At 44.2% G+C, this 12,685-nt stretch overlaps 1 protein-coding gene across 4 annotated transcripts in view; it reads left to right on the top strand.

The window, feature by feature from the left end:
• The window catches only part of SYNE3 (spectrin repeat containing nuclear envelope family member 3), a 106,862-nt gene extending 102,447 nt beyond the window's left edge, over positions 1–4,415 (top strand). For 3 of the 4 annotated variants that reach the window (XM_063118009.1, XM_063118008.1, XM_063118010.1), the window contains one exon: positions 2,574–4,414. In XM_063118009.1, the coding sequence (XP_062974079.1) occupies positions 2,574–2,771 (198 nt within the window). In that variant the 3' untranslated portion in view covers positions 2,772–4,414. Of the gene's footprint in view, positions 1–2,573 lie in introns of all 4 variants that reach the window. The other variant, XM_063118012.1, reaches the window with a different exon arrangement.
• The last annotated feature ends 8,270 nt before the right edge of the window (positions 4,416–12,685 follow it).

The raw sequence follows: 12,685 nt of genomic DNA, 5'->3' as shown, positions 1-12,685 counted from the left end.
AATTCAATTACAGAAAAACTCTTGAGGGCTGCATTCCAATGGTGGGTGGAGAGCTGAAAGCAAAATGGGCAGAGCCAAAAAAAAATACAAAAATAAAATAAAGCTTATTGTAGCTTAAAGCTCTTAATATCTGCAACGTAAGCCTTAGGAGAGGCATTACAATCTTTTCAAAGCTGCACAAATGCCATGAATTTTACCAAACAATCAGTGGTTAGGGAAAGGGGCTGGGACTAGTGGAAGAGGCCATGATCATTTGAGGAACACTGGATGGCCATATTGGGACCAGAGGTGAGCCAGACCCCTGATCATACATATATATATATATATATATATATATATATATGTATGTATGTATTCACAGCATCCAAATTCAATGGGGGGCACATATGGCCTACAGGCTGTATGTTCCCCCCCCCCCCGATCTAAAGAGACAGACACGAGTTCCCAGAATAAGACCTGGCAACCTGCTGTGTGACTTGGTGACACTTATTGTGGACAGACTGACCGTTATTCTGTGATGTTGGGCTGCTCTTGTTCTGTGGCTGCTCTGGTGTTCTCTGAGGGAAACCATGACTTTTTTCCCCTTTCTTTTTTTGTAAGGCCAGCATGTGATTCCTGCCTCCCTTCTTCCCCTTCCCCTTATTATAATGAGCCATTGCTGAGCAGCAGACACTGTTGTAAAGGGCGCTTACTATACGTTGAGCTCAGATTTCACCATCTGTTCCACTTCCCTTTTTTATTCTCTGGCATCTTGTAAAATATGAGACTTGTAAAGGAAATAATGAAAAGAAGGCAGTGTGGTTGTAGCGGGGGGAGGGACGGGGACGACGACTCTCTGCTGCCCTCTTGCCCCTCAGAGAAGGCCCAGGAATCACTTCAGAGCCTGAAAAAGACAAAATGGTGGGTGCCCTGAATGCAGCAGCTATATATGAACAAGAAGCAAAGCTCCAGACATGAGGGAGCGTGAAACGCGCACATTGGTGTAACTGAATCCCTGCCAAACGCAGTCATTTCTCCCCCAACAGCCACCATGTTCCTGTCTGGCATGCAAACAGTTTGGAAAATGTGTAACCAGTGCTTGGAAATCACAAAATTTGTACTAAAAGCAACTGTGGTCTCCCTCGGGTAAACCGAGGCTCGGAAATTGTCTGGAAAAAAAATCCTTTTTAACACTGAGCGTTTTCTTAGCGATTTAATGTCTGGCAAATTGTCACACCTAGGTCAATTCCAGTCTCTTGGCTCATGGAAGCCTTTTTTATGGCACCCAGAAATCCCAACTTCTTTATGTTCACCACCTCTTTCCATGGACGCATCGCTTGTTCAAACAGTGGGCACCGCCTTGCATACTGTAAAAATAATCTGACAATTATTGGAAGGTACGCTAAGAATCAAATTGCACTGATGTAATAATAACTCAGGGCCAAACTAGAAGTGATCACTGCCAGTTCAGGGTTTCTGGGTGTTCGTGGGCAAGACACCCTCAATGTCCACCCACCCGACTGATGAAAGGACAGACTTCTTCACAAGCACATAGTTAAACTCTGGACTTTGCTACCACAAGATGTGGTGATGTCCAGCAATTTGGATAGCTTTAAAGGGGGGTTGGATAAATTCCTGGAGGAGAAGGCCATCAGTGGTTACTACTAATTTAATTTTGGAAACGTTTTTGAGGGTCGCATTCCATTGGTGGGTGGAGCCAAAGAAAAAGGGGTGGGACCAAAATTATTCACAGATTTTATTTAAAGCACTTACTGCCAGTAATGAAGGAGAGGCATTTCAACCTTTTACAACTGGGGGTGGGAGGAGCCAGGAAACTATCCTATCAGTGATCTGGGGAAAAGGAATGGGGCCAAGGGAAGGGGGAATGACCATCTGGAGAACCTTGTAGGATTGGATTTGGTCCCCAGTCAGGCCAGATTTGGCCCGTGAAGCTGAGGGTCAGTACCCCTACAAGGGAAGGTTACATCAACTGGGATTGTTTAGCCTGGAAAAAAGGAGACTAAGAGGAGACATGATGGAGGTGTACAAAATTATGCATGGTATGGAGAATGTGGACAGGGAGACATTTTTCTCCCTCTCTCAAAATACTAGAACCCGGGGTCATCCCATGAAACTGATTGGTGGGAGATCCAGGACAAATAAAAGGAAGTACTTCTTCACGCAGTACATAGTTAAATTATGGAAATCGCTACCACAGGATGTAGTGATGGCCACCAATCTGGATGGCTTTAAAGGGGGGTTGGATAAATTCCTGGAGGCAAAGGCTATCAATGGCTACTAGCCCTGATGGTTGTGTGCTATCTCCAGTATTCGAGGCGGCGAGCCTGTGTGCATCAGTTGCTGGGGAACATGGGTGGGAGGGTGCTGTTGCACCATGTCCTGCTTGTTCATCCCTGGCCTATGGCTGGTTGGCCACCGAGTGCTGGACTAGATGGACCCTTGGTCTGATCCAGCATGGCTCTTATGTTCTTATGTTTTCCATTCACCTCCCCAGACTGGAGGAAGCCTGACTGAATTTGGATTTCCATAACGGTTAGCCTTCATTCATGTCTCACATTTCTTGTGTCTTTCAGGGACGCCCCGCAGGAGCGTGTTCTTTCCTGCGTCGTGTGTGCTGCGCAGCTTTGCCCCTCCAGCTGCTCCTCCTGCTGCTGCTGCTCCTGGCCTTTCTGCTGCCCCTAGTCGAGGAGACCCACAGCTGCAAGCTCGCCAACAATTTTGCACACTCCTTCAACCTGATGCTGACATACAAGCGCCCGCCGCCAACTTAAGTCTTCCACCCAGGCAGGTGCACTGAGGTGACACATTAAGTTCTCCGAACAGCTTTTCCCTGGAATGTCCCATCTTCTGCAGGCTCTCCTGGAATCCAGGACAACCAGTAAGGGACCCATGTAAACTGGAAACTTGGTCAACTGGCCTACATTGTCCATTGTACGCTCAGGCTATAGAAATGAAGTATTCATATTTAGAGCTAAAATTATATTTTTAAATATATGGCTATATTTATACTGTATATATGTATTTTATATTTTGTCTCGCGGAAGGGTGTCCTGAAGTCAGTGTTTTCAACTTAATCCTGACAATTTTATTTGTTTCATTGTTGAATAACAGTTTCCACTAACTCCTTGTTAAGCACAAAAATTAAAGTAAGGGCATCACTAGCTAGGATGGCCGACATGAAGATACCATGAAAAATGGCAGCCATGTGACAAGTTCCCCTTCCTCTACTCATAAATGTGTGATTATGAAAACTATGGTTTTCACCTTATTGAAGAAATCTTAGTTGATTCATTGTATTACCTGATTTATGCAATTTGCATATGTTTGCATATGAGTAAAAACTAGACTTCCTAAACTAAACTCCTACTTCCTTTGTTTTTAGAGTAGGACAGTCTAGGCACCCAACCCCTGTTTTAGAGGTTGCACATGTGTGTTGGTGCAGGCATTATCTTACCTCTCATGTGTGAGAAAACAGGGAATGCGTCTTTTAAGATGGTGCTTGCTCTCTAATTTTTATAAAGACCAACATTAAAAATCATTTTTTTAAACTGCTGCCTGGTATTTTAATTGATTAAACTTTTTAATAAATTAATCTAACTGATTAGTACATGAAACACTACAGCCCTACTGAAAACATGCTCCATATTATTAGCTATTGCAGGACGGTGAGATCATATGATATCATGTTTTCATAATTTCATGTTATAGGCACAGAAGAGGGGAACTCAACACGGGATTGCCATTTTTGGTGGCAACCATGAGTTTCTCATCATGACCATTTCCACCCAAAATCTTGGAAATCTTGTAATCTGGAACATCTTAAAGAATGTAGAAATAAATGGGATAGAATCGTGTTTAAATAAACTCCGCCACAATTGGACACTGCAAAAACAAAAAGTAGGAAAGATTCGTTTTCAGTCAATGGCTATTTATTGAGGTCAATCTCCCTGATTATTTTGTCTCTCCAGCATTGTCCAACTAGGACAACCCACAAAGTTGTTGATAGGAGCTTCAGACTAGAGGGTACATGGGGAACCTGGAGTTATGTGCATTACAAATTGGACTGGAAGGAGAACTCTCAACTGCTACCCACCCCGACTCTGTGTTTGAGTACCAGATTTGCAAAGTCTCCAGAAATAATGACGTGTGTGTGTGTGTGTGTGTGTGTGTGTAAGGGAGAAGCAGAGTACCCATTCTGTACTGGGCCCAAAACAATTCTGCTGGCAGCCCCAACTTTATCTATTCCATACTGAATTCCTAAGTAGGCAAACTTACTTACGTCTTCTTAATCTTTTGTTCTCCGTCACATGCTTGGCTGAAAATGTAAAAACACATGGGGAGTGCACCATGTCTGGCCCTTCAGGTCATTATGGACCTGCTGAAATCTGTAGCAATTTGTTACTTTGTCGTCATGAGAATATAAGAAGAACCCTCCTGGAGCAGACCAAAGGCCTCTCTAGGCCAGCATTCTCTTCCCACAGTGGCCAACCAGAGATGCCAATGCCAAGCCCACAAGCAGGACATGAGTGCAATAGCATTCTCCATTTGGTGTTCCCCAACAACTAGTATTCAGAAGCCTACTGCATCTGATTACTGGATATAATATGTAACCATCCTGACTAATAGCCATACTGCCCATGAATTACAGCATGTTCCATCATTAAAGGCAGCCTAAAAATAATGTTAAATAAATAAACAACGGGCTTTTAAAGCTGTCCAAGCTGGTGGTCATCACTATAACTTCTGGTAGTGATTTCCATAGTTTAACTGTGAGCTATGTGAAGAAGTACATCCTTTTATCTGTTCTGTATCTCACACCTTTGATCTGTTCTGGATGTTACACTATTCGAATCCATTGGATGTCCCTGGGTGCTAGTATTATGAGTGAGAGAAACATTTCCCTATGCCCCTTTTCCCCACCATGCATAACCTTATACACCTCCATCACGTCCCCACACTTACTCACCATTTCCCCCTAAGCTTAAAAGCCCCAAACATTGTAACCTTTCATCATAGAGGAGTTGTTCCAGCCCTTTGATCATTTGGGCTGGCCCTTTCTGCACCATTTCCATGTCTAAAAATGGCCGACACATTCCATGAGCCTTGGAAATCTCTGTGTTACCTCCTGCTTCTCCAGTCTCTCTCCCCTAAAGTGCTTTAGGATGGTTGTTGCCTTAGAATACACAGCATAGATGCTCTTGCCTTCAGCAGGAAAACTCTGTGCTATTATCATTATTTTGGGGGTGAACAGCCCACATGGCTTAGGGTAACCATATGAAAAGGAGGACAGGGCTCCTGTATCATTCATTCATTGTTATTTATTACAGTTGCAGACCAGCAAAATCAACACCAAAACATGCAAAGGATAGATAAAAAGTGACATAAAAACAAAATACAGCTTGGTGAGTTCCTTCTCTCAGGAAGATTGTAATGTTATTTTTCTAATTTGCATTGAGGTCATGAGAAACTTAGGCCAAAGCTAGACCTAAGGTTTATCCCAGGATCATCCCGGGTTCGTCCCTGCCTGAGCGCTCGATGTCCTGTGTGGCACTTAGATGAACAGGTTTGACCCCAGAACAATCCTGGGATAAACCTTAGGTCTAGCTACGGCCTTAGAGACCCTTTCAGTAATATGGGAGGACACATCCCTTAAACAGATTAATACCAACGTTGTGGGGTTACATCCAGAAAAGGCTGTTAATAAAGGAAAGATTAACTTTTTTCTGCATTCCTAATACGTTACATGCAAAATGATGTGTTCAACAGATTCTATTGCTCCAGAACCACAGGGACATATCTGTTCATTAACTGGAAAGGGCTCCTGTATCTTTAACAGTTGTATTGAAAAGAGAATTTCTGCAGGTGTCATTTGTATATATGAAGAACCTGGTGAAATTTCCTCTTCATCGCAACAGTTAAAGCTGCAGGTGCCCTGCCCTCTTTTAAATCTGGTCACTCTAGTATAGCTCCCGCAGCTTTAACTGTTGTGATGAAGAAGGAATTTCACCAGGTTCTCTGTATATACAAATGACACCTGCTGAAATTCCCTTTTCTATGCAACTGTTAAAGATACAGGAGCCCTGTCCAGATTTTCATATGGGCCATAGCTAGACCTAAGGTTTATCCCTGGATCAGGGGTCAAACCTGTTCATCTAGGTGACACACAGGGGATCCAGTGCTCAGGCAGGGGCGAACCCTGGATGATCCCAGGATAAACCTTAGGTCTAGCTATGGCCCTAGTCACCCTACCATGGCTGCAGAACACAGATCTAATTTAACCATGCAGGCTTCCAACCATGTGCTTCTTTCGCCCCGCCTCCACTACAGGTGGAAAAGATCAGCAGTTATTTGAAAAAGAAGAGGAGGAGGAAAGAAAAACTAGAGAGCATTCCCACTTGGTTCCCACAGCATAGTCAGAGTTGCTGTTCTGCAATCCAGGTAGTTTTCACTAGGGATGAAGGAGACATTTGTTTCAGTTTGTTTTTGACCAGAATTTACCCAGTTCGCTCTATGTCCACCTGAACACAATCTGCGGCCAAAGTCCCTACATTTCTGAGCCTATGATGCAATTCACAGAACATACAAAAGAGTTTGAAAAATCCATCTCTCTGCGAAACAGAGGGATAAAGTACACGTTTGACCAAGGCACACAGACATGCCTAAATCAATGGGAGAAGAACGCACAGATTTTGTAAAAAATGCACACAACTGATGTGAAAATTTGGGGAAATGAACCAGAAAATCTGTACAAATTGTTGTGCAGGGAGGGAAAAAGCTTGTATTATTATTATTATTATTATTATTATTATTATTATTATTATTATTATTATTATTATTTATATAGCACCATCAATGTACATGGTGCTGTACAGATAACACAATAAATAGCAGGACCCTGCCGCGTAGGCTTGCAATCTAATAAGTTGTAGTAAACAATAAAGAGGGAAGGAGAATGCGAACAGGCACAGGGAAGTGTAAACAGGCACCGGGTAGGGTGAAGCTAAACAGTATAGAGTCAGAACAAACTCAATATTTGAAGGCTATAGGGAAAAGAAAAGTTTTTAGCTGAGTTTTAAAAGCAGTGATTGAGTTGGTAGTTCTCAAGTGTTCTGGAAGAGCGTTCCAGGCGTAAGGGGCAGCAGAAGAAAAAGGACGAAGCCGAGTAAGGGAAGTGGAGGTCCTTGGGCAGGCGAGAAGCATGGCAAGTTTCAAGATGGATTTTGGAGAAGCTTGAATTTTGCTGATTCACACATAGTTTCCCTGGTTTCCATATACTTTTAAAAGCCAGGATTGCCACTCTTTCTGTGGCCCACTTCTCCTTCCATCCTCTATTCAGCACCTCTGAAGGCCTGTTCGTGGCCTTCTGGCCTGAACAGGGCAGTTGAACGCTGTCTGGAATGCAAGACTGAAACCCCCAGCCAAATTCGGAGTCCACAAAAGGCTGCTAGGATATTCTGGTACGGCCTGGAGATGAAGTAAAGAGGCATGAAAGACAACCGAGGGGGAGGAGAGTTGAAATTGCAGGGGAGGTAAACAGGAGGAACCCAAAGAAGCACTTTTGCGTCGCTTTGTTTCCATGGACGCTACAGACCCTGGCTGAGAATAGGGTTGCTGACTTTTCAACAGGTCGACGTAGCTGCGGCTTTTGCAACAGCTACAGCCTCCTGCAGGCATGCATGGGGGATAATGTTCATCTCCATGCTGTGAAAAACTTAATTTCTATGCCTCAAGTGGCAGATTAAAGCACAACAGAAGCCCTGGCTGTCCAGTTGGCAATGCCAGCTGTGACTCAGTCCTAGGGGCCATTTAAAGAGATTAGGAGGCCGTTCACTTCTTCCTCCCCTGATTCAGATCACAGGTGATTATTCTTCAGGAGCTTCTATATAGCTGCTATGATATAAAAGAACAAGAATAATGATTTTTTTAAAAAAAAACACCCCACAACAAATACTCTTGAATTACCCGGAAATTTTATACTTTAATCATAAGAACATAGGAAGCTGCCTCATAATGAGTCAGACCCTTGGTCCATCTAGCCCAGTTAGGTAGACACTAGCCTTGTTCAGATGACACACTATGCCACAGTGGTTAAATATTTTGAGCTAAACTTGGCTTAGTGTGTCATGTGAACCATAACTAACCATGGTTGCTACATAACCACAGTCTAAACACGCCCACTAACCTTCTGCTGCAAAACACTTAGCGTCCTAACCATGGCTTAACGTGTCGTCTGAACAGGGTCACGGACTGGCAGTGTCTCTCCAGGGTTTCAGCCAGGATTCTTTCCTAACCCTACAAGGGATGCCAGAGATTGAACCTCGGACCTTCTCCACTGAGTTACAGTCCGTGTGCTCTGGTCTTTCCAACATCAGGCCTCTGAACCCATGTGCTCCCTCCCTCGGTACTGTAATCTTTTTCTCTCCCTTGCCTGTACTGAAACATGAAACATAAGAACATAAGAAGAGCCTTGCTGGATCAGACCAAAGGTCCATCTAGTCTAGCACTCTATTCACACAGTGGCCAACCAGCTGTCAGCCAGGGACCAACAAAGCTGAACACAATGCAACAGCACCCTCCCACCCATGTTCCCCAGTGACCCTCCCCCTCTGTATTGCTTTCCTCACCAATCGGCAAAGGATCACTACTGACCTTGGTGCAAGAGACATTACTGTAGGAGGACGTCAGACCGTAGGGCAATCTTAGGAGGCATTCTTTCCATGTGCAGGTCAGAGCAACATAGCGGCAATGTCACTTTAACATTTCAGCATTGCACTCATAATTTTGTTTTCATTTATAAAAAGAGAGGGGGGAGAGGCTAAATTTGAAACAGATTTTTGTAGCTGGAGCTCTCTTTTCCCACCACCCTCCTCTCCACGTGGAATTTATTCTCTGCTGAATGTTTCAGCATATCCAGGGTCTCCAACTATGCCCTGTAAGCCTCCCCACATCAAGAAACAGACGAGCACTCGAAACTGCTTCCCCCCTCCCCCAAGTGTAATTAATAAGCAGGATATAAAAGTCCCTGTGGTAAGGAAGCAGCTCATAGGATGGAGAAAAAAGGCAAATTCTCATGTTGGTCTCCCCCTTCCAGACTCTCTGCAAGGGAAAAGCACCCACCAGCCTTACTAGCTAATGGCTGTGCCCTTCCTTAACAGTGCCTCAAATGCTGCATAGGTTTGCTAATAATCCCACTCTACATTGTAAAGTAGTATGCTATGTGTAGATGCACTTAAGAGGAATTTAGAGGTTGAGGGTGGTGTTGCAGAGTACAAAAGGACTCTATTCTTCCAGGAAAATGTTCACAGTTGAAAGGAGCTCACCTTCCCCTTTGGTGTGTATCTTCTGAGCTAGGGTGACCATATGGAAAGGAGGACAGGGCTCCTGTATCTTTAACAGTTGAATAGAAAAGGGAGTTTCAGCAGGTGTTATTTGTATGCATGCAGCATCTGGTGAAATTCTCCCTTCATCACAACTGTTAAAGCTGCAGGAGCTATACTAGAGTGACCAGATACAAAAGGGAGCAGGGCTCCTGCAGCTTTAACTGTTGTGATGAAGGGGGAATTTCAGCAGGTGCTGCATGCATTCAAATGACACCTGCTGAAATTCCTTTTTCTACACAAGTGTTAAAGATACAGGAATGCTGTCCTCCTTTCCATATGGTCACTTTACTCAAATACACATCCCCAAGGCCAGTTTTCCACACACAAAAGATCCTTTAAGTCAGGGGCTTGAACTTCTTTCACCCCAAGGCCCAAGTTCCATTTCAGAGAAACTCGTGAGGATGCATTCCAGTGGTGGGTGAAGCCAAAGGCAAATGGGCAGTGCCAAAACAGCAAAAATAACAGCATATTGTACCTTAAAGCTATCTTATAGAACTGTGGAGAGGGTCTGTGCAAAACCCATGAAACCACCAAACTATTTAATTATTTGGGGCATTTATATTTATTTATGGTAGGTATATACTAGGGGTGTGCACGGACCCCCCGATCCGCTTCCCTTCCAGATCCGCAATTTGCGGATCGGTCCGCTTTGCTCTGCCCCGCCCTGCCTATAGTCCGCTCCGCTCCGCTGCGGAGCTCCGGATCCAGATCGGAGCTCTGCTTCCCCCCCCCATAGGCTTGCATTGAAATCCAAAAAAGTCTACAACGTTTTTTCTGTTACAGTTAGAAACCTGACATTTGGCACCATGACACCTCATGCACGTATACACATGCATGCCAAGACTCAAGCCAATCCCATCATCCCCTGATTTTGGGGGAATTTATGAAAATCGGACACCCCATTTTCAAACATGGGCTTTTCTCCGACGTTTTGACAGATAAATTTTTTTGAAGTGGGCAACCCCACAGATGCCATCTAGAGCCACATTCATGGCAAGACTCAAGCAAATCCCATCATCCCCTGATTTTTGGCAGGGCTCTAACCTTTTAACTCACCCCAATTCACACCCCTTTTGATATCTCCGTCAATTTGCACGTCAGAAACCTCATGTTCGGTCCCATGACAGCTTATCCATGTGTCCACATGGACGCCAAGTTTCAAGCCAATCCCATCATCCCCTGATTTTTGGGGAATTCATGAAAATCGGACACCCCATTTGCAGACATGGACTGTTCTCTGACGTTTTGACAGATAAAAAAAAATTGAAGTTGGCACCCTCACAGATGCCATCTAGAGCCACATTCATGGCAAGACTCAAGCCAATCCCATCATCCCCTGATTTTTGGCAGGGCTCTAACCTCTAACGCACCACCCATAACCCCAATTCACATCCCTTTTGATATCTCCGTCAATTTTCACGTTAGAAACCTCAAACTCGGCACCATGATAGATTATCCATGGATACACATGCATGCCAAGACTCAAGCCAATCCCATCATCCCCTGATTTTTGGGGAATTTATGAAAATCGGACACCCCAGTATCTCAGGGATTTAAAGCTGCAGACAGCTCAATGGGGCCATTTCAAAGGAAATCCCAACATGCCATGAATTAGGGAGTAGAGATAAACCTAAATATGAATCTTCTTCCACACTTGAAAAATTGATTTGGAACTTCCAAAAGTCTAAGTGAGTGCAGGAAGGACTTCTCCCCTGAATCAAAGCAAGACACACAAAAACCATCCCTGCGAGGCGGGCAGGGGAGGAGGGAGGGAAGGCAGGCAGGCAGCAGACATTTCTGGGGGCATAAGGAAGTGAGCCAAGGATAGTTTCAAAGCCAGTAATGCATATAAAATGGAATAAATAAATAAATAAACAAAGGAGGGGTGGAATTAAAAGCAGCAGTGTTGCTGAATAAACAACAAGATTTTTTTTTAAAAGGCTATATCTGTCTTTTACCAGTAAGAGGGGAGTGGACGTGCCCAGGGGGAGGGGGAATCATTGGTGCCAATTTGACTGTCCCTGTCACAGTCTTTAAGAAGCAAACTTTCACTTCAACTCATGATAGGCATTCTCTCCATGGGTTAACCTTTGGAGGGCTCTGATGGACAGGAGAGTGCACTGGGCACCTCCACATGCCCTAGGGGAGCTCATCCCCTTGCACCACATCTATTCAGTTGTTCCTCAAAGTTTGGGTGGGTAGCTGTGCTGTGTTTCCTATCTGTTAGTGTATGATTTCAGGTTGTGTTTGTGCATTTGGTGGAGCTACTGTTTTAAAAAAACACTGGGAAAAGTCCATTCAGAGTAGAAAGAGAAGTTTCCCAGAATCCCAAGTTACCCGTTTTGCCTATCCCCTCCTCCAATTTTGGGATCATGTGATCATGACCGGGAGTTGACTCTGCCCCTCAGCCCTTCGAAAAGGTACCTATTCCCACTGTTTTAAACCGATTTTTCAAAAAATTCTAGCAAGCGAACCGCAGCATGCAGAGATCTGAGAGTAGGCTCAAAATGTCCTCCAGACATAACTCTCTAAGCACAAGAAGTTTCAGAAAGATAGCTTAAAAAACAACACAGTTATCCCCTATTCTTTTCCACAATGCAGTCCTATGGGCGAAATTTTTCAAAATGGCGATCGGATCGCGCCGCGAAAAGGGAAGCGCTCCGCGTATGGGTGCTTCTCTTCACCGTGCTTCTACGGGTCCCCGGTCCGCTTCCACTCCGCCTCTGGGCAAGGCGGAGCAGGCCAATTCGCTTCTGATTCTCCGCTTCTAATCGGAGCGGAGCACATCCCTAGTATATACTACTGAATATAATACATTCTCTCAGCGTTTCACAATATTAAAATGCAACATTAAAAATACATCATTAAAAGCACAAACTTAGAACAACTTCAGTAAAAAACCATTGAAGGAGCAGCAAAAAGGGTGGTGTGCTTAGTTTACTTACAGCCCAGGGAAAGCCTGGTTGAAGAGGTGTGTTTTTAGGAGACTGGTCAAGAGGAAAGACAGTGAGGCCAAGGCAAGGGGACCTGGCCATTGGGTTCAGTTCCTCCCCCTCCATCCATGTTTTTTAAACTGATCCCTATTTTGTAATATGTGAGTATGTGTGTGCAGGTGTGTATGTTTGGGTATATACATACACACTATTATGTGAACCACCCAGAGAGCTTCGGCTATGGGGCGGTATACAAATGCAATAAATAATATTTTCCATTTTTAAACAGTACCCTTCGTATAATTTTAGTTGATACAAGGTTCAAAGCACTCCCATACCCAGATCTACACCAAGCAGGATATTGCACTATGA

Source organism: Elgaria multicarinata, chromosome 2, assembly GCF_023053635.1.
Source record: "Elgaria multicarinata webbii isolate HBS135686 ecotype San Diego chromosome 2, rElgMul1.1.pri, whole genome shotgun sequence".
In the NCBI taxonomy this organism is placed as follows: Eukaryota; Metazoa; Chordata; class Lepidosauria; order Squamata; family Anguidae; genus Elgaria; species Elgaria multicarinata.
This window is presented reverse-complemented; position numbering and strand designations above follow the sequence as displayed.